The 26,348-nt window shown below is 39.9% G+C and overlaps 1 protein-coding gene across 2 annotated transcripts in view; it reads left to right on the top strand.

Moving 5' to 3' along the window:
* Positions 1 to 25,727, top strand: part of BRWD3 (bromodomain and WD repeat domain containing 3) — a 90,423-nt gene extending 64,696 nt beyond the window's left edge. The window contains exons 28-41 of one of the 2 annotated variants that reach the window (XM_045030119.1): positions 776 to 887; positions 3,666 to 3,727; positions 4,018 to 4,173; positions 4,794 to 4,914; positions 5,870 to 5,995; positions 6,084 to 6,165; positions 7,293 to 7,418; positions 8,211 to 8,267; positions 9,051 to 9,191; positions 9,804 to 9,956; positions 12,244 to 12,407; positions 14,103 to 14,200; positions 14,619 to 14,777; positions 18,027 to 25,727. In XM_045030119.1, the coding sequence (XP_044886054.1) occupies positions 776 to 887; positions 3,666 to 3,727; positions 4,018 to 4,173; positions 4,794 to 4,914; positions 5,870 to 5,995; positions 6,084 to 6,165; positions 7,293 to 7,418; positions 8,211 to 8,267; positions 9,051 to 9,191; positions 9,804 to 9,956; positions 12,244 to 12,407; positions 14,103 to 14,200; positions 14,619 to 14,777; positions 18,027 to 18,802 (2,333 nt within the window). In that variant the 3' untranslated portion in view covers positions 18,803 to 25,727. The remainder of the gene's footprint in view (positions 1 to 775; positions 888 to 3,665; positions 3,728 to 4,017; positions 4,174 to 4,793; positions 4,915 to 5,869; positions 5,996 to 6,083; positions 6,166 to 7,292; positions 7,419 to 8,210; positions 8,268 to 9,050; positions 9,192 to 9,803; positions 9,957 to 12,243; positions 12,408 to 14,102; positions 14,201 to 14,618; positions 14,778 to 18,026) is intronic. The other variant, XM_045030120.1, reaches the window with a different exon arrangement.
* The last annotated feature ends 621 nt before the right edge of the window (positions 25,728 to 26,348 follow it).

Below are 26,348 nucleotides of genomic sequence, written 5' to 3'. Positions count from 1 at the left end.
TTATGTAAATTTACACTGAATTGTCTAACTTCTGCTACAGGGATCGGCAGCCTTTTGCACGCGGCCCACCAGGGTAAGCCCCCAGCAGGCCGGGACGGTTTGTTCACCTGCTGCGTCCACATGTTTGGCTGATCGCAGCTCCCGTTGGCCGCAGTTTGCCGCTCCAGGCCAATGGGGGCTGTGGGAAGCAGTGCGGGCCAAGGGATGTGCTGGCTGCCGCTTTCTGCAGCCCCATTGTCCTGGGACGGCGAACCGCAGCCAGTGGGAGCCGCGATCAGCCGAACCTGTGGACGCGGCAGGTAAAGAAACCGGCGTGGCCCCCCCAGGGGGCTTACCCTGGTGGGCCACATGCCAGAAGTTGCCGATCCCTGTTCTACTATATGATAATGATTGATTCTTTATGGCACCATTGGAAGCTGTGCTTTCACCAGCAAGGTGACTAACAGCAGTAGTAGGAGAGGAAGAGAAATGTTATAATATTGGAGGAGAAAGTGAATAGGTCCATAATGACTAGAAGAATCTGTGGCTAGGTTGTGGTCTGAGGCTAGGGGAAATCTGCTGTCAATCTCCAGCAATGTAAAGATGCTCTCCTTTGGTCTTTTTTGGCCCCTGTATGCTGTTGTGAAGAAGGGGGTAGACATACAGACTCTTGTAAATTATTTACTTTATTATATAAGTAAGGTGTTTTGCTGTTACATAAGAAATGGATACATTATTATCTGCATTACTCCATTGCTAAATGTAACTTTTAAAAAAAAATTGTTTTTAATTACAGGGGATAGGTTTCGCAGTATAATAGACGATGCTTGGTGGTTTGGAATGGTGGAGAGTCAGCAGCCTTTCCAGTCAGAATATCCTGATAGTTCCTTCCAGTGCTACAGCGTTCAGTAAGGATTACTATAGTTGCAGTATATCAGATATATCTAAGCGTTTATGGGTCTCTTCTCCTCTGCGTATTTATATGTAATTTACATGTGTGCGTCAAGGAAAAAAAAATTAGGAACAAACAACCCACCTTTCTTTCTGACCTACCTACTCCCAAAACTATAATTTTGCACTAAAATCTCAATTTGATATGAATTAGAGCCCCAGACAACTGCACTGAGTTCCTGGTTCTTGTTACACTGGAATTGCCTTACCAGATCAAACTGTGGTCTTTCTCGTCCAGTATCCCATTTCTGACAGCAGCACTAAATGCTTCAGAAGAAGGTTCAAGAAACCATGCAGTGGGAGTCATGAAATAACTTGCTCATAGGGAAGGTTTCATTCTTACTCTGGCCAGTGGTTGTCTTTTATGCGCTGGAGCATGAGGCTTTAAATGTTTTAAATAAATTAATCCTATCTAATGTAACCGTGATGTTCTACATTTTTGTAGACAACGAGAATTCCCTTTCTGAATTCTACTCAGCTTTAGCCTCACTGATCATGTGACAGTGAGTTCCACAGTTGAATTATGTTGTCTTTTTAAAAGTTTCTTTTTATTAGTTTTTAACTTTGCCTTTCAATTTCATTGACAGTCCCTTAGTTTTATTATAAGGGTAAATAGGAACACCTGATTCCCTCTGTATACCATTCGTTATTTTGTATACATCTATGTCTCCTTTTTATTAGTCTCCTTTCTAACAAGTCCCAGTCTTTATAATTGCTTCTCATATGGAAGTCTTTCTCTGCATCTAATAAATTTCATCACCTGTCTCTGGACCCCTTCTTTTTCTGTTATTTCTTTTGAGATGGGGCGACCAGAACTGAGCCAATATTCCAGGTGAGGGCATACTATTGATTTGTATTATGGCATGATAATACTGACAGTATTATTGTCTATTCCAGCCATTTATGCGTAACGTTTTGTTTGCTGCACATGCAGCAGATGCATTTCAGTGTTTAAAAATGTAATATAATGAACATTGAAAATAATAATTTGAACTATTCATGTACACTGTTGAATTCTGTGACAACAGGCTTTTAACCTGAATAGTTACAGTTAATTTGAAACCCAGTAATGTGTGTAAATAGTTCAGATTTGTCCTTCAATGTGCATTATCTTGCATTTGTCAACACTGAATTTCATTTAATGTTGTGCTGCCCATTGGCCTGGTTCTGTTGGATCCTTCTAGTGCAGGGGCGGGCCAACTTTTTGGCCTGAGGGTCGCATCGGGTTTCAGAAATTGTATGGCGGGCCAGTTAGGGGAGGCTGTGCCTCCTCAAATAGCCAGGCTGTTCCAGCCCTGGCCCCATCCAACCCCTCCTGCTTCTTGCCCCCTGATGGGCCCCCCCCCACCCCTGGGACTCCTGCCCCATCCATCCCCCCCCCCCCCCCCGTTCTCTGATGACCCATCTGGGACCCCCGCCCCATCCACCCCCCCTAGTCTCTGTCCCCTGACCACCACCCCGAACTCTATACAACCCCCCTCCCCTCCCGCTCCCTGCCCCCTTACCGCGCTGCCTGGAGCACCGGTGGCTGGCAGCGCTACAGCCGCGCCTCCCTGCTGGAGCCAGCCATGCCACCGTGCAGCACAGAGCACCGGGTCAGGCCAGGCTCTGCAGCTGCACTGCCCCAGGAGCTCACAGCCCCACCGCCCAGAGCATTGTGCTGGCAGCACAGTGAGCTGAGGCTGCGGGGGAGGGGCTGGAGGCTAGCCTCCTGGGCCAGGAGCTCAGGGGCCTGCGGGCCGTAGTTTGCCCACCTCTGTTCTAGTGTTTCTCAGTCTTCTTTAGTTTTAATTAACATCATTTTGAGTCATCTGCAATTTGTGTCACCTAATTGTTTCCACACTTTTTCAGGTCATTGCAGTGTGGTTCTTTGGGACATCCTACTGTTAATGTTTTGTCACACTGAAAAACAAGGATTTGTCCCTATGGTGGCTTTTTTGGGGTTGGGGGTGGGGGTTTGTGGTGTTAGCCAGTTGCTAGTGTATGGCAGGACTGTGCCTTGTCCCATGACAAAATAGTTCCTTAATAGCCTCCTGTTTAGTCAAAGGATTCATTTAAAAGTTCAAATAAATAAAATCAACCATTTTTCCATTATCCACCCTCTTGTCGACTTGTTCAAAGTGTGCTACCAAATCTGAGAAGCACCATTTTCTGTTACAAAAGCTGTGCAGGTTTCTTCCTTGCATATCACTGTTCATGTAGTAGAAGTAACCAAAATACTATGTTGTTCTGGAGCGCTACTGGGATTCTCAAAAGTGATCTGTAGCTATTATATTACAGCCTTTTCTGGTAGATATCATCTGACAAAAACATTTGTTAAAAATATTAATCACTGGTTGCAAAAATAATCTGTGGTTAGTGGTTACAAAAATGTTTTGACTTTTTTTCCCTCGTGATGGTAGTTATTGATTGCTGTAAAACAATCTTCCCAAACATTAGGTTTTATTAATTGTTGTCATTGCTAAGGCAGATACGTTGCAGAGATTTGACCAGTACTCTGTGTATTAGAGATGGGCTTGAAGAAAAACCCTGGATCTAAATATCCCCAATCATAACGGAAGCTGAGATCCACTTGTGACTCCGGCCCATCTCTAATATACTTCTGGGAAGATCACACTGCCATTTTATTTCAAGTCTCTTTTGGAAGAAATTTTACACCCTACGTGCATCAATGAAAATAGGTAAAAATTAAATATTTGCATGTAAGTAATATGGTTTTCATTTGTTTTAAATAGCTGGGACAACAACGAAAGAGAAAAGATGAGTCCATGGGACATGGAACCAGTTCCAGAAGGAAGTAAATATGCTTTTGAATTCATTATACACCGCTACCCCACTATAACACGACCCGATATAACACAAATTTGGATATAACGCGGTAAAGCAGCGCTCGGGGGGGGTGGTTGTGGACTCTGGTGGATCAAAGCAAGTTCGATATAACGCAGTTTGACTTATAACGCAGTAAGATTTTTTTGGCTCCTGAGGACAGTGTTATATCGAGGTAGAGGTGTAATTTCCATGTCAGTACAATTATAGCAGGATGGCATTAATGGCTCACTGGTTTTGAATTCTTCACATTTCTTTTAGCTGCTTATCCAGACGAGGTTGGTGCTGGAGTTCCCGTGTCCCCAGAGGAACTGACATCTCTGCTGTATAAACCCCAAGAAGGAGAATGGGGGGCCCATTCCAGAGATGAAGAATGTGAACGAGTTATTAGGGGAATTGATTATCTTCTGACCCTTGGTATGTTGGGCATTAAATAAATTACAGGAGCATCAAGAAAATCAGCATGATGTCAAATGACTCTTTTGGGGGGAAATTTACTTAACAAAAAACCATTGAAAATAGCCTCTTATTCCTCTCGGTACCCTTTGCAGGCACACTTTCATCTTTATATGGTTTGATCCTGCTCCCATTCATGTCTAATGATAGCAAGCGAGCTAGACTGAGTCCCTAATGAACAAAATATAATTAGTTTTAACTAATCTTGGTATGAAACTATTTTATTTAAATGTTGTTAAATAAGGAAGGAATCTAGTTTATAGTTTCTGATGTTGGACACCCCTACTTCAAAGTTTGTATGAGATGGCAGTTTTCAGCAGCAGCTACTGGCATTGAAATCTCAAATGCAGTTTTTAACTAAAAATGCATTTTTTAAATATAGTAGTTCATACATGGGGAAATTCATTTTCATCCCGTGGGCATTCAGAATGGCTCACTGAGCAACATGACTGTAGATATATTTATCGTTGGGCCAATGATTGCTGGATTTTTCTTTTTATAAGGGATCTAATTGTGTTGTTATCATACGGCCAGGGCTGTCATCTGCGGAGCCTAACTGATTCTGATCTTCTTGTTTTTAGATATTTCTAACCCCTTTGCTGTTCCAGTGGACCTTAGTGCCTATCCCATGTATTGCACTGTAGTTGCTTACCCAACTGACCTCACCACAATCAGGAGGAGACTTGAAAACAGATTTTATAGGTCAGTTTGATTTGTATCTCATTTAAATTCCTGTGTATTTTATCATGTATCCCACTAGAACAGGGGTTCTCAAACGTCATTGCACTGTGATCCCCTTTGGACAATAAAAATTACTACACGACCCCAGAAGGGGGGAACTGAAGCCTGAGCCCGCCCTTGGGCTTTGGTCGCAGTTCACAGCAAGTCTAAGCCAGCCTTTGGGGTCCCAACCCACAGTTTGAGAACCACTGCACTAGAATGATCTGCTGAGCTGAATGTATTGCAACTCAACAAATTAACTTCAGTGACTAGTATCACTTACTGTAATCAGTGTCCTCAGCGGGTCTATAGCATAAGACCATACCATACCCCATCTTCAAAAAATAGGTCTTGATCATTTTTTTTTTTTTTTGGCATATTGCAAGAACAAAACCAGATTTCTGGATCTTGATCTCTTTCCTGAATCTGAGACATCTGCCTTGTGTCTGCCATCCTGCAAATATTGGAGGCAGTTCAGACTTGCTTGATCACGCCTCTTCTTGCTCTTGCACTCGATTCTTTCTCTGCAGTGCAGCAAACTTAGAGGCAGTTCAGTATTCCTGCCTTCATGTAGTAGCATCTCAACTTTTTGAGCTGATTTTGGGGCAGCAGCAAATAATATCTTTGTTAGCCCCATCTCCTTTCCCTTGGAGGACAAACATTTACCATCGGGACCACTCAGCCGTGTTCCTTCACTGCATTTGTTTCCACCTGGGGTAATTCCTTTCATTGTTAATTGTGGCATGTGAGTTCCCTTACCATGTAATAGGCCATGGAGCCTGCCACTGCCAACCTGGCACGTACCAGACATCCTGGCCATCTGCAGAGAGGCTTTGTGTCTTGGTGCTGGGCTTGCAGGATTACCTCTTTTCTAACAAAGTTTTTTATGGCACCAAAGGAAAGTAACATTTTTCTTTCCTTTCCTTCCCTCACTCAGGAGAATCTCAGCATTGATGTGGGAGGTTCGATACATCGAGCATAATGCTAGAACTTTCAATGAGCCAGATAGTCCTATAGTTAAAGCTGCCAAAATTGTAACGGATGTCTTACTTCGCTATATTGGGTGAGTACTTTGTGTTTCCTTAGGCCAGCATTTCTGGGTTTCTAAACCAGTTCTGAAATGTATTTTGACTTGTCCTGTTGCTCTGCAGGGATCAGAGTTGTACTGATATATTGGATATATATAATAAAGTGAAAGCAGAAGATCTAAGCAGTACTGATGAAGAGGAGGAGGTAAGAGCAGTAAGCATGATCATCAGAAGCATAATTAGCTCTTTTTTATTCAATAGATGGATGGAGTTTAAAGATTGTTATGGTTTTTTTTACATGTTGTCACTTTGGGGTTTGATACAAGAATGGTTATGTAGTTTGTGTTGCATGGTCTTGGATGATAAACTCTCCTCATTTAGTAAGATTGATTCTTTGAAGTCTGGCTAGCCATCTGAATCTTTCCAGAGTGCCTGAGTTTCACAGAGGAAATGCATGAGGTAATGTAATATTATATTATTCACTCCAAAGAAACCAGGTGGACAGTCATCTCTCTGCAATCTGTCCACCTTCCAAGTGGCACCATAGTGGATTTTGTCTATTGAGACTTTACTTTTTTTTCATTTCTTGGTTTTGCCTTGTAAAGATGACTGACAGACAGAAACTGCTCCAAAGTTTAACACAATTGTCCTGTTTTTATCTATTTAAAAAATGCAGTTTTCAAGAATATTACAGTGTAGCAGTTTCCATTGTGATGTGGTGACTGCCAATAGCTAGAACGTCTCAGTTTTGCCTTTAGTTCTTTCAGGCTCAGGTGTATGCGCCTTTGACAATGGGATACATTTATGATGGTCATTTGCATCCACCCTCTCCAACCCCCTTTCCCCAATATATCTATTATTCAAATCTTTGAATGAAAACTGATTGCTGGATGAACATCTGTACCAAATGAATAAACATCACACATCATTCATAGCTTTTTATAACAGACCAGAATGAATACAGTGGAATGATTGTGTTTGAGGGTAAGAAAGGAGTGGTTGTTACGTTTGTCCTAATCACTATTGTTGTGAATGCAAATTTTTTTTCCTCTAAGCGTGAGCAGGTTGGGGGAAGGAGTTGACAGGCCTGGTGGGGGAAACTCAGTTTTCCCCACCCTCTGGCACTACGCAGCTCACCCAGAAAAGATAATACAGCATAGGCCTGTATTAGCTTTCTATGAAGCCCTCTCTGCAGTGAGGATTTTCCTTTGAGGGAGGTCCCTGGGTGCAGCTGCAGTTACGGTGAATCCTTGATAGTAATGCTGCTCACTAGAATTGCTGGGACTGGTGCCGGAGCCACTCATCCACACAGATGCTGCTGGCCTCCTACAGATACCCCGGGATCCACATTTACTTGGCAAACCTCGTGGCTTATTGCTCAGGGCAGCAAATCCTACTTCTCCCCAGCAGAACAATGTGAGAATCTCCACAAGGGCTCACCATGGAGTTTTCCACCCTGTAAGCTTCCTCCCATGGTTTGTTTGTGGTTTTTTTGTTTGTTTTGTTTTTGTTTTTTTTGTGGAAAGAAGGGGACTGTCAATCAGGACTTTTGTGTTTAAATGTTTAGCTTCATTGAAAAAGTCCAGCGTAAGTGTATTGTGCTAGACATGTTCGTTAATATTAGTAATGTAAAAAGCACAAAACATCTCTGAATTTTCTCTTTCCTCACAAATGTGGGATAAATAATTTTAATAAAATTATGTTTTGTTGCATATTTTTGTAGTACAATACTCTTGCATTTTACCTGTCAAGTAAGGTGTTTTTCTGTTTGTGCTCTGGTGCAATTTCTTGTTCTAGTAACCTGTATGTAACTAAATGAATAGAGACTTCTTTAAAAATAAGAGAGCACTGAACATACATTGTATATTCTCTTTGGGGTCTTACAAGACTCCACCTCATCCATCCATCCATTTTAATTTTTGTATTTATATCTATATAGATATATTTATATACACGCACACACATCAGAAACAAACTCATGCTCCAATACATCTGCTAGTCTATAAGGTGCCAAAGGACTCTTTGTTGCTTTAAACTCAGGGAGTTGAAGCAGCTTTTCTGTTTAAAGATACTAAAATATAAAAATTGAAAGTTCTAGTAAAAAAAACCCAAAACCTCTAGTTTTGCTTAAATCATTTTTTTTTAATTGCAATCTTACCCAACATGTTTATTCTCACAGTAATAGTTTGGTTTTGTTCTTTGTGTTCATGCTAACATTTGTTTGAGCGTAATCATTACCGTTTCCTTTAGGTGGCAGAAGTAGATGTAGATTCAGATGGGCCTGGAACTTCATCTGGGAAAAGAAGAGTGAGTAAATAACTTATCTGTGTCCAGTTTATGCTGCAGGAGTTGGGTTGGTCCACGGAATTAACAGCCCTCACTTAGGGCCTAATCCTGCAAAAATTTAACTTTACACAGGCCATTGTCAGTCAGACTGCTTGTACGTATTAAGTTTCAGCACATGTGTAAGTGTTGGCAGAATCAGGACCTTATATTACTATAGAAATAATTTGATGATTGCTTAGTGGCTGTTACTGTCCTGATGCTTTGTAAATCTGTACAAGAGCATTAACCAACAATATACAAGTTGCTTGTGCTTCTTCAGTCATGGAAGTGGACAGAAAAATATTGAATTTTTTTACTTTATAAATACATACTATTACTAAATTAATGACCATGGAAGGCTGCCTGTATTACATGTAATAGATAAAAGTTTAACTTTCAAAAAGCAATTATTTTCCCATGGTAATTAATGAGCAACTTTCCCTTAAGCCAGTAAGGCATTGTGGCCTTTCCGAAATATACAAAGCTCTGAACCACAGCTCTTGGCAACTAAAATGTTGTATGGATATTGAGTTGGGTATTTTTATATTATTAAAAGAGAAAATGCATTCTTCAGTAAATTGCATAGTCCATATTGTTATATCACTCAACTTTTGTTGCGTGTTTTTAAAGCTACGGATTTCAATTTTGAACCATTCTCCGAGCACACTGATAGTAATTTAAAGCCAAGACTAGTAGATACGAAAACATTTACACTTCTAAAGTTATTAAAATACAGCTTTTATTTTGTTCTCTTAAAATCTTCAGGTAAGACGACCAATAAAAAGGCAGCCCTTCAAAGCAAGCCCTGATGCTTGGAAAGAACAGTGCAAGCAGTTGTTAAGCCTAATATATGAACGTGAGGACTCCGAGCCTTTTAGACAGCCAGTTGATCTCTTCTCCTATCCTGTAAATATATTTCTGCTTTCTGTAATTAAAAATCATTCTTATCATAATATTTCAGTCTTTTAAGAATTCATATATTCTTCATGCTGCTGGATACATTACTGAGCTCCTCTTTGTCAGTCACAGTGTGTCGTCTTTCATGAGTGCTAAATTAATTCCCTCTGAGAAAATGAGGGACCCATAGCCTTGGATTGAGCAGGAATAGGGCCACCTTCTTCAGAGAGCTCAGCCAGTGCACTTCAGACTCTCCTGTCGTTCCTACATCTCATGATCTCTTGAGGAGAGACTGCCAGACACATTCTGTTAGTGCTATTTGAATGGAGGAACATGGATTAGCCCATTAAACTCATTTTCACCTCTGATGGAATGTGAACCCTTGAGTGCCAGCAAATCCCCTTGGAATCTGTAAATATGAGTCTTGTAGCTAGAAGATTTAAGTTTAGTCTAAAACAGAGTTTGTGAAACACTTTGATTATTTTGTGGGTTAGGATAAATTTGAGCTATTGGACTGTACAGGGACATGAAGCAAAACACATGTAATGTTTACTTAACCAGTTCATGGCAGCTAGTGATAACTTTACCTAGTTGTTAATATTACATATGTTATTTTTGTAGGACTATCGAGATATTGTAGACACTCCAATGGATTTCAGCACTGTGAAAGAAACTTTGGAAGCAGGAAATTACACCAATCCTCTGGAATTTTACAAGGATATTCGCTTAATATTCTGCAACTCTAAAGCTTACACACCTAATAAAAAGTCACGGGTAAGTGATTAAAATGTGGATACGTGACGTCTCAGGCCATTTCTGCTAAGATCTTCAATCACACTTTCATATAAGGAATGAATGGCACTTGGAATGTGCAGATGGAGGTCGTAGCATGATATTTTTAAATATAAATGAACAGTGTTTGTCATTTTAAGGACCTAGGATAATAAAACCCCTTTGCAAAGCCCTCCCAGAACATGCTTCAGGTGACTGTCTCAGTTTCTTGAAAACTTTCAGGCATAACATTCAGAGATACTGTAGTTATAGTCTAGAACAGTGGTTCTCAAACTATGTACCATTGTGGGCCACATATGCAGCAGGCTGTGGTATGTGGGCTGCATCCACATCCTATATATACTACCTGTATGGATCTTAGGATGTCACATGGGCTGCAGCGCTGTGCTGATTGGGCCGTGGGTTGAGAACTACTGATCTAGATACTATAGGTATATCTACACTGTAGGAAAAACCCATGGCAGTGAGTTGGCGAGCCTGGGTCAACTGACTTGGGCTCACACTGTGGGGCTAAAAATAGTAGCGTTAATACTATATATATCTGGAACATCATCGTTGTTGTAAAGTTACCCAGACTGGCAGGTGTAGTTACTAAAACTACTTTTAATTCATCTGTTGACACTGTCTAAAGTAGGAGCTGTTTTTGTTCTGGTAATATATGCAAGAGCTGAAAGTCAGTAATGTTACTGTGATTCCAGAAGCCAAGCAAAACCAATGTAGGCATGACCGTTAGTAATGCAGGAAAATAATGCATATTTAAAAAACAGTGCCCTTGGCCTGGCACACTCATTTAATGCCCCCATTTAACATACTTGGAAAGAATGCTGGTTCCCATTTCAGGTACCGCTGCCATGTAGAAAATGGAATGTGCATCAGGTATTAAGAATGAAACATGTTTGGGGCTAGATTGGGCTGTTAGGCTTAGCTCTGTGTATTGGGTGGCAGATAGCTGCACTGTCCCGCGCTGAGCATGTGGAATGGGCTGTGACTCAGGGTGGTCTACACAGAGAAAAAGCCCACAGTAGCTAGTGCTATAAATGTAGTGCTCTTGTGTGCATTAGCTTAATGCACTTTGGAAGAGCATTAAGCTAAACCTCCCAAGGGCACACTTGGAGTGCAGTATGAGTGTCTACATGGGCAGTTAGAGTGGAATATCTAGTGCAGTGGTTCCCAAACTTGTTCCGTCACTTGTGCAGGGAAAGTCCCTGGCGGGCCGGGTCCATTTGTTTACCTGTCGCTTCTGCAGGTTTGGCTGATCATGGCTCCCAGTGGCCACAGTTTACTGCTACAGGCCAATGGGAGCTGCTGGAAGTGGCGGCTAGTATGTCCCTCGGCCCGCGCACTTCTAGCAGCTTCCATTGGCTGGGAGCCACGATCAGCCGAACCTGCGGATGTGGCAGGTACACAAACCAGCCCAGCCCGCCAGGGGCTTTCCCTGCACAAGCGGTGGAACAAGTTTGGAAACCAATGACCTAGTGCACTTTGATTTCACACCCTACCTTAACGTGCACTAACTTCCCCATGTAGACAAGCCCTTAGAGTCTCAAGTGTTCTCCTCTTTGTTCTAGTGTGGAGGAAATTACTTCCCCCTTTTTTGGGGTAAAGCTTCCCCCCACCTCCGTACAATCTGCTAGCCACTGTATATGGAGATAAAGCCGGGGCTTCTCCCACTCTCATCCCCTTCCTCTCCACTCACTCACAGTAGGGGAGTATCAGATGTACAGTCCCTGCCCTTCCCTCTTTGTGCCGGAGGCATGACCCAAGCAGCGCTAACTTGGCTGCTTAGAGGGTGAGATGCCTTGGCTGTACTTACAGTGAACTTACCAGGCTTCTCTCTCAGCTGTATTGGGGCTAATAAAAAAAATCTATCCTTTAATTAAATAGGCAAAACTTGACTTCATGCAAAAAAAGAAAAGAAAAAATGATGTTTAACTTCACTTGAGACTTTGGGAGGTTTAATGAATTGTTTTCATCCTTTCTTATTAGGGGTACCCCCTAACTTGTTTGTCTAGTTTGTCATCTATTTGATTATATTTTAAGACCATAAACTCTGAAATACTTCATTCTTGATTTCTATAGCTAGAATGCAGATGACTTCCTTATACTAGTACATGTGTTATGATCTTTCCAGTTGTCTGTCGGTATGGATTTTGCTTTTGGAATATTGAGGTTGATATATTTCTGTGAATCTTTACAACGTTATTTTGCTTGGAATTGATCTCCACAAGTTAGAGGAATCAGTAAATATGGCCATAATTTCTTTCTCCAGATCTATAGCATGACGCTTAGACTATCTGCCTTATTTGAAAATCATATTAAAAACATCATCTCTGCATACAAGTTGGCCATGCAGTGTCGGAAGAGGAATAGGCCACGCTATCGAAAACGACTAAGGAGCAGTAGTAGTTCGCCATCTAGTAGCAGAGCATCCAGGTAACTTAATAATGAAACTCTCTATCTGCATTGTGACAGGGTAGATCACAGAACCACCCTCCACCCCCGGGAGCTGCCACCCGATGTGCCAAGACTACTTCTACCCCTGCTTTCCCTGCCAGCTCAGGACTCCAGCACCCTGCCTTGCTGAGCCAGACACTCCCGTATGCTCCAACAAAGACCCACGGTCTGAATTACTTATTCCAAAGCTGCCGGTTTACCTGAAAGCAGCTCACAGAAGTGTGCTGGTCTTTAGCACTCAGACACCCAACTCCCAATGGCGTCTAAACCCAAATAAATCCATTTTACCCTGTATAAAGCTTATGCAGGGTAAACTCATAAATTGTTCACCCTCTATAACACTGATAGAGAGATATGCACAGTTGTTTGCTCCCCCAGGTATTAATACATACTCTGAGTTAATTAATATGTAAAAAGTGATTTTACTAAATGCAGAAAGTAGGATTTAAGTGGTTCCAAGTAGTAACAGACAGAACAAAGTAAGTCACCAAGCAAAATAAAATAAAATGTGCAAATCTATGTTTAATCAAACTGAATACAGATAATCTCACCCTTAGAGATGCTTCAGTAAGTTTTTTTCCTCAGACTGGACACCTTCCAGGCCTGGGCACAATTCTTTCCCCTGGTACAGCTCTTGTTCCAGCTCAGGTGGTAGCTAGGGGATTCTTCATGATGGCTCCTCTCTCCTTTGTTCTGTTCCACCCCTTTATATATCTTTTGCATAAGGCGGGAATTCTTTGTCCCTCTCTGGGTTCCCACCCACTCCTTCTCAATGGAAAAGCACCAGGTTAAAGATGGATTCCAGTTCAGGTGATATGATCACATGTCACTGCAAGACTTCATTGCCCACTTGCCAGCACACAGGTATACAGGAAGACTTACAGGTAAAACACAGCCATCTGCACACAATGGTCCTAATTAATGGGAGTCATCAAGATTCCAAACCACCATTTAATGGCCCACACTTTGCATAATTACAATAGGCCCTCAGAGTTATATTTCACATTTCTAGTTTCAGATACAAGAGTGGTACATTTATACAAATAGGATGAACACACTCAGTAGATTCTAAGCTTTGTAATGATACCTTACAAGAGATCTTTTGTGTGAAGCATATTCCAGTTACATTATGTTCACTCATTAGCATATTTTTATAAAATTATATAGACTGCAATGTCACATGCATATTTTGAAATCCTCTGTTTTAGGGGGAAATAAACGTTCAGATAAGAAGGCAGTAACAATATGGCTTATTTTATAGTACAGTCTCTCCTGTGAGTGACCAGATTGTGAGATTAAACACTGGAACTCGTGCGTAATCCTAGCAAGGGGAGCGATGCTTTATAAACGTGTGAAAGGAGCTGTATAAAAGCCATATTAATTTCTATAACACATTAACAAAGCAAACTGTATGTTCCTTTTAGGAAAGCAAGATAAAATCTTGTTCTTGAACAGTTGTATTCCTTTAATAAATTCACCAATATTTTTTTCTCTATTATATATTTTAGAGTACTACGACTATGTAATCTTTGAGATAGAAAATCGGATGCTCCATGTTATATTTAAATATCACACTTACACTGATAACCTGGTAACAGTGTTATATGTGTTTTTGTTTTTTAAATCCTTTTGCATTAACATTTGTATATTTTTGGGGATGTTTCATATCTTCAGCCCTAAAGGGAAACAGAAACAAGTGAAGGTGCAACCTAAAATCAACCAGAATACCTCACTGCCTTTGACTAGGACTAGCTCTTCAGTTTCATCTCATGGTAAGTAAAATAAAAAATGGTGTACATGGCAGAACCAAATTCTGAAAACACAGGAGTGCCTAAAGTATTTCCACTGCTGCTTTCTAATAACTGCAATATGAAGAAAAGCTGAGGGATATTTATTGCTGATCTTAAACTTGTTGTATTCATCTATCAAAGGCTAGTATCTAATTGCTGTATAATTAAAGATTTTGATTATGTAAGAATATTTGGCATAGATTACATGCAAACTAGATACATCCCTCAAGTTCTTGGTAAGTTACGAGTGTATCAAAAATTTGGTTTCCTCTGCATTAATTAAAGAAAAGATTGAGCCATTTTGGACCTGTGAAATCTGATTGTTTGCACAGTGCCCTAGCACGTCAGTATAAGGAGAGATTAAGGAAATTGTTTGAGGTTTATGCTGTCCTGTTTTAAGTTTCAGATACTACAGAGGAGGCTCTGGGTTCAGCCATTGGTGAAGAAACTGAAGGCCAACCATCCTCATCTGGGTTAAATACACAGAACCGAAGTGGAAATAACATTGATCCAGGGAAAAATAGACTAGTCAGGAGTAAATCCACACCAGTTAAACAAGGTTGGAAGTTATATGCTTTCTTTGGATGACTAATTTTACTAGAAAAGAAATCTGCTTCTGGGATCTATGAACTACTGTAGACAAACACTTACTGCACTGCAAGCTGTGGTATAAATCTATAGTTCTCCAGTGTGCTCCTCAAACTCCATGAGGACTACAGTCGCCAACTTTCTAATTGTTTAAAACCAGAGACCCCTGCTCTCTCTTCCCCCAGGATGCCCTCTCCTCCCCTGCTCACTGTCCCCTCCCAGGAAGCTGGTGTGATTGAGCAAGATGGTGCTGAATTTTGAGACTTAGAACAGCGTGAGAAGTTTAAAAGAAGTGTTTGTTCTTTGCCTTTTGGAAAACTTTGTTTTCTCATACTTGATACCTTTCTACAACAAAATTCTCCACTGAAAAATCATGTAGAAAAAACCTCTAGCCTTAGGAGCGTACATTAAATGTCTCATCTATTCTGTAGGTAGGCTTTCCCCACACACGTTTTCAGGGACTTTTTTTATTTTTAAAAGAGAAGCCTGATTGCACACTCAAATGAAGCAAACATAATGAACTGATTCAGTGTGGTATTATACAAATACATATTGACATTTACCCAATGTGCACATATTTGCAATTGTGTCGTAATGCTTAGAGCTTGTCTATATTAGAAAAGTTGTACAATCTTAACTAAATTAATGTTAGCAAAGAATCCTGTGGCACCTTATAGACTAACAGACGTTTTTCAGCATGAGCTTTCGTGGGTGCATCTGACGAAGTGGGTATTCACCCACGAAAGCTCATGCTGCAAAACGTCTGTTAGTCTATAAGGTGCCACAGGATTCTTTGCTGCTTTTACAGATCCAGACTAACACGGCTACCCCTCTGATAAATTAATGTTGAAGTCTGTGTAGTTAAATAGATGATACCCCCTAATGTAGATGCACTTCAACCCATTTAATCCTTGTTTAGCATGTACTAGTAGACTATTACATTAAATTAAACTGATTTAAGTGAGGGTTAAACACATTTAAGTGCATCTACATTAAGTGAGATGTAGCACTGCCACTAATATCCAAAAAAAAGTTTACAAATTTTCCTTTAACTTGGTTAAAAGCCTATCCCACCTCTTTTCTATGTGTTAGATACCAAAAGGTACAGGAATGTGAGTTTTTTTCTTGGGGTGAAGGTGAATGAGAAGTTCCTCAAACTTAGAAAAGGCAAGTTTCAGCTATACAAACAAGAATGCCTTTCTATAACATCATATATCAAGATCACGCCAAACAAACCTGGCAGCATATGTAATTCTGCTATAAAATGCAGCAAACCATTTGCCAGAGTACTGCTAACTACCAGGCCCATTTTCCATACTCCTGATCATCTCGTTTCTGTTTTAGAATCTCTCTAAATTTGGTACAAATTTTATGGCTTTTGGCGTACTATGCACATTAAGATTTGTTTTTGTAGAAATTAAGTCTTTTTAGGTGTCTAAATTGTTCTTTGAATAGCTGGGAAGTGATTTTTGGCTGTTTAAGAAAGTATTATATTTTAAGTCAAACTTATTTTAAAAACTGTCGCTAGAATAGGCATCTCAGAATATTGTTTGACTAGAAATTTATTAATCGACACTCTTGATAACTCACAGAAAAGTATCCTTGCCCTACTTCCCAAGTGTGTGTTAGGGGGTGAGAGCAGTAACTGGCATTGAGGGGTGCTGGTACTGTAGGGGCACTAACTGGCATTGAGGGGGGAACGCTGTCTGTGGGCACTAGAATTTTAGGGAGAGCAGTAAGTGTCACTGAGGGGGTTCTTGGGGTGTGGAGGGAGCAGTAAATGGCATTGAGGGGGTATGAGGGGATGACTAACTGGGATTGATGGAGCATGCTGTGGGTGGGGCACTAACTGGCAGAGAGAGGGCGGTGGAATTGGGGGAACCATTAACTGGCAATGGTGGGGTGGGGTGTGTGTGATGGGGGTGGGGAAATCGCGCCACAGTGGGGTGGGGTCGGTCCCCAGAGCAAGAGGCCAGGGCAAGAAAATGAGGGCACAGCGGTGCAGATATGGGGGACAGACAGGATCTCCTCTCAGGTAGTGGCAGTGCCGGTACCTACCTCTCCACCCAAGAGGCTGGAGCTGGGTCCGGGAGACAGCCAGTTCTCCCCATTAGCATCTGAGTAGCTGCTGCTCTTCCTGCCATCTTGGTGTGGAGGCTGATCACGGTTACTCTGGTAACCGGACTTTTAGTGTCCAGTCAACTGTGCTGACCAGACACTGCCAGGTCCCCTTTTTGATTGGACTTTCTGGTAGAAAACTGGACACCTGGCAACCCTAGAGTGAACTCTGTACTGAAACAGTTACATAATGGGCTTAAACCCTGCTGTTTCAAACAACTAAATGTACTTGTGATCTCTCCACCTGAGTGCAGTATTAAATTGAGCTTATTTCCCTGCTTTGTCATGTTTCCGGACACGTTTTTTACAATTCTGAAATCTGTTATCTAAACTATGGGGTAAATGTTCTCCAAAGATTCAACCAACGCCCCTAAAACGTTGCCAAGATGGGAAAAGTTGATAATTCTCAAAGAAAGTTAGGAGTTTCCCAAAGGCTTTTAGGAAATTGCTGACATTTTATTTGGCATATTAAAGCTGAAGAGAAGGGGGGAAATATTTTAAAAGTTGAACAGAAATGTCCTGACTAGCTCATGGCTTTTTTAATCTGGGGTTACACAGTGGTTAGAATTTTCACAAGGCTATGCTGGAACAGGTACAAGTGTTTCACTCTTCTGAAACTGTCAAAGGGTACACATGTCTTTGTGAACATATATGAATATTTTTGTAAATAAAATTGCTATCATGTTAAGGTGCACTTATAAAAATGTGTTATTTGTTATGCGGTAGGGCTTCACTTTTCCAGGATTAATGTAATTTTTCAAACTTCACAAGCAGCATATGTTAACTGTGAAAGGAGAAACATTTTAAGCCCCAACACAGCAAAGGCACTAAAGCATGTGCTGAGCTTTCAGTACCTAGTAATCCCATTGATTTCAGTTGGACTACTCACATGCTTAATATTAAGTATGTATTGAAATGCTGATTGGGGCCTTACAGAACAGATGTTTGATGAGGGCTGATAGCACAAGCTATTTGAGAGAAATGTAAATTTTAATAGAAAATCCTTTTTATATTTGAAAAGAATTTTTCCCTTGAACTGCTGCAGTTCAGATTTAACTTTATCACACTGTTAACAAGTGCTTTGTATTTTGTGTTTGTTTAGATCAGTCTCTTGATGGACCACTTACAAATGGTGATAGCAGAGAGCCTCGGATAGCAGTCAAGCGGAAGCTAGTAAGTGCCTCAGAAGAGGAGGAACACCTAGAGGAAGAGGAGAAGAAGAGAGAATTAAAAGAAAAACCTGGTTTATCTTCATCAGAAAGTGGGGAGTCAGGATCCAGTTCAAGCTCTGAAAGCAGATGTGGCTCTGATTCAGATTCTGAATCAACCTCTAGAACAGATCAGGATTACATTGATGGAGATCATGACTACAGTAAAGTTGTGCAAACTAAACCCAAAAGAAAAATTAAAAGGAAAATTGCTAGTGGGAAAAGAAACTGGCAGGGCAGAGGGACAGGGAGGAGAGGTAGATGGGGCAGGTGGGGTAGATGGAGCAGAGGGGGAAGAGGTGGCAGAGGAGGAAGAGGAGGCTGCGGCAGAGGAAGAAGAGGAGGCAGGGGAGGAAGAAGAGGCAGAGGAGGTAGAGGAGCTTCACGAGGAGCAACCAGAGCCAAACGTGCACGAATGGCAGATGATGAATTTGAGAATCTGTTTGGCGGCCGATTTGGCGAGAATATGTTTGGAGGACGATTCAGCAGGCCACCACGAATTAAAACAAGGAACGAAGGCAGGAGAACTGTTTTATATAATGACGATTCAGATAATGACAACTTTGTGCACACCGAGGATCCTCTGAATCTTGGTACTTCCAGATCGGGCAGGGTGCGGAAAATGACAGAAAAAGCCAGGGTCAGCCATCTCATGGGATGGAATTATTGACAGATAAACATCTTTGAAAAATTTCAAATGAACTTCAAAGGCCTTCTACTGCAGGGATTTTACCAGAAAATCTACCAAGCAAGTTGTGGGGGGACTCCACTCACTTTCTACAGCGGTGCTTTTCCATTATGCCAGTATACATTTGTTTTAAGACTTCAGATTGCCACACTTCATTGGTCAAAAAAAGCCTTACTTAATAGGCCTTAAATTACAGAAATTCTTCCCCACGCACTACAAGTTCATTTTGTTTCAAGGAGCTTCCAGCTTCTCAATAATAGCATGACATTTTGAATCATGATTATGAAATCTCTCCCTTGTTTTGTTTTTTTGTATTATAGAAATAGCACCTTCTTACAGAGTTTTTATATGGTTTGTCATAAATTCTTATACACAGTAATAATTATAACTTTTGCACAATACACCAATCCTAAAGGCAGCTATAAAGTGTTTACTGTTTCTATATTGTAAGAAGGATCTGGATTATTTTAATCTTCCCAGGCCAAACTTTCATGAATTGTGCTGAACTGAAGTATGTTTATACTACAGTTTAGGAGGGTTTGAAATGCTTTCTGTTGGTTTGTAATTCATGTAAAAAGTGAGAAAAGGGTTGGTGCCTTGTAAATATGTAGCAAACCTTTGATGTGGTGTGTCCTAATGTGTGCATTAACTTTATTAAAAAGAGAATACTTGAGAAGTATGAATATCTAGACAGAAGGTGCCAAATGCAAAAGTTACTTGCATCTGTTTTCTTTTTGTCCTCTCATATTTTTATAACATTGATAGAGATTGTGCAGCAAAGGGTTAATTTCAACATTTGAAAGGTTTCTCCTCTTCAAAGCATTACATGTCTTAATAGTAGCTCAGCTACCTCTGTCTACAACTACTGGAAACTTAAAAGAAAATAGATGTTATTCTGCAGTGCTTATTGAAGAAGAGGCAAGAATGAGTATAGCAGGGATGGAATTGCTCAAATTATGAAGTAACCTTTTCTTCATCATATTGACATTCTGAAACAAACCTTAGTGTAGCTATCAACGCTTTCACAAGCCTAATATACTTTTAGCAGATGGTCATTTGTTGGGCAAACAGCCAGTAGGTGCTCTCACATTTCTGGTATCGCTTATTCAATGAAAGTCTGTGTTTCTGTTTTTAATTTGATTATTGAAACGTTCAAAGAAACCTAAATTGAGCTATCGTGTCTCTACTGGCTACTCATATTTTTGTATCATTACTGATAAGTTTCCATTCATATCATTGACAAGAGTCCTTGTAGCTCAAGCTTCCAGAAGAGAATTCACATTCTACTGTACTCTTACCTTCTAAATGTTGCATTGAAAAATAATAACTTGCACACTGAGGTAATTCTGGCAGTAATACAGTATGCAATGCTATGAGGGAAATGTAGGGTTAGGAGATTACTCTGTATCTTGCTCTTCAGACTGAGTGACTGGCTGTGTTTAATTAATTGGAACATGCTTGTTCTTGTGGAGTGAGAAGGAGAGTTGCAGCCTTCTACTTTGTAGGGTCCAGTTAAGATTTGTGGGACTCTGTCATGTTACACCAAGGAAGAGACACCTAGTTGAGTTGAGCTAGTGAGTCACTGATTACATGTGGAGAAACAGGGGTGAAGGAGGAGGTTTGGAAATCGAAATAAATGAGGGATGCAATTCTGAAATTTCTTGCTCAATGTGCAACTTCTATCACTTTGTCAATAATTCTGGAAAACCTGGGCGGGGGGAAGGAATAGTGAAGTGTATTCTCATACATAAATAGATTTGGTTCTGGCCTTTTTTCTATGACAGACATTAGCAGGCTGATCACTCTTTGCAACAGTTCTAGTCAGGTGCAAGATAACTGGAACAAATGCTGTGATGCAGGCTTGGGAGTCGGGAGAAGAAAGCAGTCTAAGTAGTATATGGTAAAGATCTGAATTTATGGTACAGTAAAAATCTCTCAAACTTTTTGTTACAGTCATTGTCCTGATTATGCCAAAACTAATTTCTGGGCATGACTCAGATACTCCATTTAACAAAGAAATGGATACAGAGGATCTCCTAGCGCTGTATTGGGCTTTAAAATACAAATGCCTGTCCTATCATTTCTTACAGTATGTATTCTTCCCTAGAGTTATTGGTCCCCATATCTATGTAATCAGGAGAAGCATGGATATGTCAGTTCCTAGACATAACCATACACATTTTAGATCAAAGTTCTTTTCAACCAATATAAATGCTAAGATTCCTATGCTAAAGTCCTGAGATTCTGAAGAAATGCTATTCATATGTTTCTGGCTGGCTGAAGCTGTAATTATTAATTTATTGGGGGGGTGGGGAGGAAAAACATGGATTCCTGAAAAAATCATGATTTCCTAAGTTTAAATGTATTTTTAGCAACAATTAGAATAAGAGTAAATATGTTCTTAAATGTATCTTTTATATGTAATGAAGTACTGTGAAGATAACAGTAAAACGGCACTTTGCTGTGGTGTAAGTATTAATCTAAAATGTGTTATGTGATTAAGAGCCAGACAGCAGGGTGTGCTAGAACAACAGATCTATTGCTTATTGTAAAGAATCCGAGAATTTGTTATTTTATTTTATTTTATTTTGTGCATGAAAACCTTTTTATAAGCATGAAAGAAATAACTTATATTTTTGAATGCTATTTTTACTTGATTTCGTATCTGGATTTTTTTTTTCCAATTTAAATATTTGATTTCTCTCGCAGCCTCACTCTGTGGATGAATTATAATTTGTAATAAGTTGGACACTTTTTTTTTTTTTACTCCGACGTTAAATTCAATTAGAAGCCACTTACTTAAAGCTGCATGACACTTGATTTTACCCTGACAGCTGCAGCAGGAGCAATGAAACAAGAATAGCCCTTGCACCAAAAGGGTTGCAACCCAGTCTTTCAGACCCCAGTCCAAAACTTCTGTGCCCATGTAATGCCTCATTGAAATCAATGGGTTCCATGCAGGCACAGAGCTCTGTCCACCCCGAGTTCATTGCAGAATCATCAGCATTGTCTGTATTCATACAGTTTTAACCAAAAGTAACTTCTGTTTGTATCTACTCTTTAACACTTGTGTATGAAGGTGATATGAGCATATATTTAAGATACAAATGGCTAGCAAAATCCGTAGTCGGGCTGTAGATTGCTGATATTTAGTGAATATTCAAGTACTGGTGCTTCAAGGCTTTCTCCAGGAATAGGTATGAATGAATGGTCTCAATCCCTAGTGTCAGCAGTTCGAGGGCATCCCATTACCAGCCTTAGGAAACAGGACTGCAAATAGAGCCACCAGCCAGCAGTAACATGTGATTTGTGGGTGTTGGAGGGCTCCTTTGGCCCCCACCACCCACACACTTTCAAGAGCAGGGAGCTGAACGTTTGAGTGTGTGTTTGATTCTTGTGTGTTTTGAATACCAGCTTACTACCTCTGGAGCATGCCCAGCTCCTGCAGGCCCAGGGTACACAGGCCCAAGCTTGGTCCTGAACACTGATATGCTGTCACTAGGCCTTCAGCCCAGTCCCACACTTCCATTTTGCCTCCCCTTATTTTGCATGTCTCTGCTCCGTCCCCTTCTGGTTTTGTGGCTTTGTTCCATCCCCTTTTTCTTTCCATTCTTTGTTTCTCTGTCCTCTCCAACGAGCCTGCCTGTGCTGCTGCTCCTGCACTCCATAGTATTCCCCCCATTTGTGTCAGCAGGATCAGCTGCAACTTAAACTCTGATGCTCTTGCTGGGCCATTAGGAATACATTAAGTTCTTTCTCATTTGTCCACCTAACAAACCTTCCAAAAGTGGTATTAGTAAATGAATAGAAATGTAGAAAGTTGTTGGGCCTGATTCTCCATTGTCCTGCACTTTAGGTCTTCATTTACACCAGTGTAAACACTCAAATCGAGCAAGTACTCTTTGCACTCACTCTGAGGTAAAGGTACAGGCCAGTTCTGACTATTTGAATTAAAAATTTAGGTCTCACCTGACCTGTATAAATTGTTTCATGCTATTATCTGAATTATCACATTTTCTTTATCTGAACGTGAGTTAATGTAACACCTGTATAGCTCATGTGTTTCCTTTCTAATGTCTGAGATAGTGGGATTAGCATACAATTTTACCTGCATTTTGGAATATTCAGTTACAACACAGCATCACAAACACCAATCAGCATGGTATATCTTGAAGGTTTAGGTTATCTGTTTATTTGGGGGGGGGGAGTTTTTTAATATTAAATCTTTTATGGTACATGAAACATTCTGAAATGCTGAAAATAGCTGAATAGCATTAGGCAATTACTAAAAAGTGTTTTCTCCATTGCCTTTAGTGTATGTGTATTTTTTTGAAATCTTGGGTTTTCAGTTGGATCTTTCAGTTGCAAGCAACCTATACTACTTTATTCAGGTTCTTACACAACATGCATCACTGTAGTATCTGATTTAAGTTTCTCGGTCCCTTTTTTCGTTTTGTGTCAGTCAGGATTCATGCCTTTTTAGCTGTTATACTTACAGAGCATGAGGTGTACTTAAGCTTCCCAATGAAGTTTCTTCCGTCCCAATATCACATCCTTTCTGGTGTCTTACTTATCCCCACTTGTTTTTTTTTTTGTTGTTTTAAAAAAAAGAGTACAAACCTTACAAAATTACTCATAGCTATAGTCTGTGCAGGCTTGAGCCCTACAATAGCAAGGTCTTGGTAGGACACAAGTAAAGTGTATTAACTGAACTGTGTGGGGAAGTTAACTCAGACCTATGTGTATTTATATCTGCTTCAAGTCTGTAATAATCCCTCACTTTCAAGCCTACTAACTTCGCAAACTGCAAAGCAAAGATTGAAAAGGAGAGACATGATGGTACGTTTGCTTTAAAAAGAGAAGTATTAGAGGAGTAATTCACCTGAAAAATGAGCCATGTAGGAAAATTATCGGTCATATTTATAATACAAGAATTGTGATATGTAAAAGTAAGAGGAGGCAAAAATATTTACAGTTAGGAAACCAACTTGTGGGTGATTTCAGTTTAAGTTCTTAATACTGTTTGTTTTAATCAACTTCCCTTATGATTAAAAAATAAATGTAGACCTGGCTGTTTCTACTGCACATAAATATGAAAACTGTATAGTATATAAATACTGAAGAGAATTGAAGTCAGGTATGTGGTGGGTAAAATATCCATGTACAGTAATTAAACATTAAGGAAAGACAAATTAAAATGTATTGCTTCTGACAATGTTTTTGAGGAGCTGATTACTAAAAGTGAGATGAATCTTGGCAAATATTTGAAAATATGGCTCCGAGATGTCTATAGAATGTGTCTGATGAACATTCCAAATCATACAGTATTAAAATGAGAAAATGCATTTAATAACTAACTCAAGACTAATAATTCACCCTTAACCTGTGCAGATGATGACAGAGTAAACAAACCAGTTTTAGGTTAAGGATGTTATCAGCCTTAACTTAATGTGTCCTACTATTGTTGGTCTGTATCACAACTTTAATGTTTTTAAGATGTACTTTTGTGTTTACATTTCTTGGTGTGTTTTTTTTTAAACTGTCATGGAAAGTTTTTTATAAAATGCTCATTATTTACTTGATAGACTGAAGGAGCAGTTAACAATCTACGGATAAATTTATATTTAGTAATGTAGGAAGCTGTCGTGTTATTACAAGTATGTATTATAGAAACTTACTGCGCATGTGCGGTAGTTAACTTTCAAATATTAATATATCAGATGTTTACACATTTTAAAAAAACAACCTCCTTTATGTATAGTAAGTAATAGCCTGCAAAATTTTGGTTTAAAAAGTTGTCTTTTTTGGTAATAGAAACACAAAGACCTGTTGGAAGCTTGTACATTTTTACTATGTTATGCTTCAGCCCACAGCAAATTTCTGAAACTGCTATGAATCCCTGAAAAATTAGATTTCCAGTGGAATTGCTGTCACAGCCTTAACTCTAGTATGAAAATGGTGCTTAAATACGTATATATGCATGGATGTGGGTACCTCAAATCTGTTAAGAGTGTTTAAATGAGAACGTCTAAGTTCAGGGTTTGGTGCTGAAAATGCAAACAAACTAATGCTCCTGTTAGATAAGGACAGCCATGTTTTGTGAATTCATCATTAAATATTTTAACTTCCAGACCTATTAGAACAATTTCCGAGTCTCTCATAAATAAGAAGATAGTGCATACCTTCCCGGTTTCTGGGTGCATTAAACATTTGTGAAACTAAGGGCAAGGCAAGAGGAGAGCACTTGAAGTGTTAGAGAACGAAAGGGTCTGTTTGAATGCAAGATAAATTGGTGTTTCTGTGCTAAATGGTGTTACCATTCATAGAGGTTTTCTTTTGACGGACAAATACCCAACTTAGTTTTTCAAAATGCTTTCTCAGTAAGTGGCGTTCACCCAACATACTCCTATATCTAAGGCTGATTTTTTAATTTTCCCTAGGAATATTAATATAGGTTATTCATTCTTTACATAAGAATCATTACGCAGACTTCATTTAGAAATATCAGTTTTTACAGTTGAGGGGCTTGGAACAATGAAATGGTGCTGTCTAGCCTCGCACATTTCGGTGTTCTTGACAGTTTAAAATACTCCACCAAAAATGCACAAAACTGATTTGAACTGATATGTCTAGTTTCTGTATTGATTTTTTCAAGGGGATATTTATGCCCCTATCTTCACATCCACTATCTCAGGTCCCTTTAAATGAATACTTCAGGGATTTTTAATGCCACTTGATGGCAGACCAAATGTAATATTTATATGCAACGAGCTGTTAGTTTTTGTATTGTAAAAATGTAAATTTGTAAAGATTTTTTTCTAGAGTTTTTTTGAAGTCACTTATGTAATTTAGGATGTTTCATTTTTCCAGCTGTGGGATTGTCTTAATAAAAAAAACGTAAATCTTACTTTGATTTTGCATTACTTATTAAACAGTTTAGACATTTAGAACTAGTTAGAACTTTAAGCATACCTAAAATTCACCTTTTGATTTAGCTCTGGATAATTCTACATTGAAGTTAGAGAAAATTGTTCTTTTTATACTATAGTAATCATTGGAACATCAGTTGGCTGGTTGATGGAAAGCTCCCACATTCCTTATTTAAGGTCTTTGGGCCATACAGAATAAGCCAGGATGGGGGGAAAGGAAATATGCCATGAGTGGGAACTGATTGTGGTGTTTGAATTTTTGTCAGCAGGAGGAAAGCAGACACTGGCACAGAAAGGGCACTGAATACCATAGACATCCATGCTTCCTAGCAGCATTTTGTGCCCAGGTATTAATGGCAACTGCTTCCTCCAAGTCACCGCTGTGGAAGTTTTCCACTGTGGCAGGTCTCATGGTATTGGGCCCCTTCTCCCCCCGCAGCAGCCTACAATCTTAACCAGCATTTCTCCCTCACTTAGGAGTGGAGAGTAATGCTGAATAGTTTGTTCCCCGTGGAGCACTTGGCTAGTGGCATCTGGCAGGTCAGAGAAAGGAAACAATGCTGTGGAGCTGACCCTGTTCAGAAACATTGGGTCTGGGT

The sequence above is a fragment of the Mauremys mutica genome, chromosome 9 (genome assembly GCF_020497125.1).
Source record: "Mauremys mutica isolate MM-2020 ecotype Southern chromosome 9, ASM2049712v1, whole genome shotgun sequence".
Taxonomy (NCBI): Eukaryota; Metazoa; Chordata; order Testudines; family Geoemydidae; genus Mauremys; species Mauremys mutica.
This window is presented reverse-complemented; position numbering and strand designations above follow the sequence as displayed.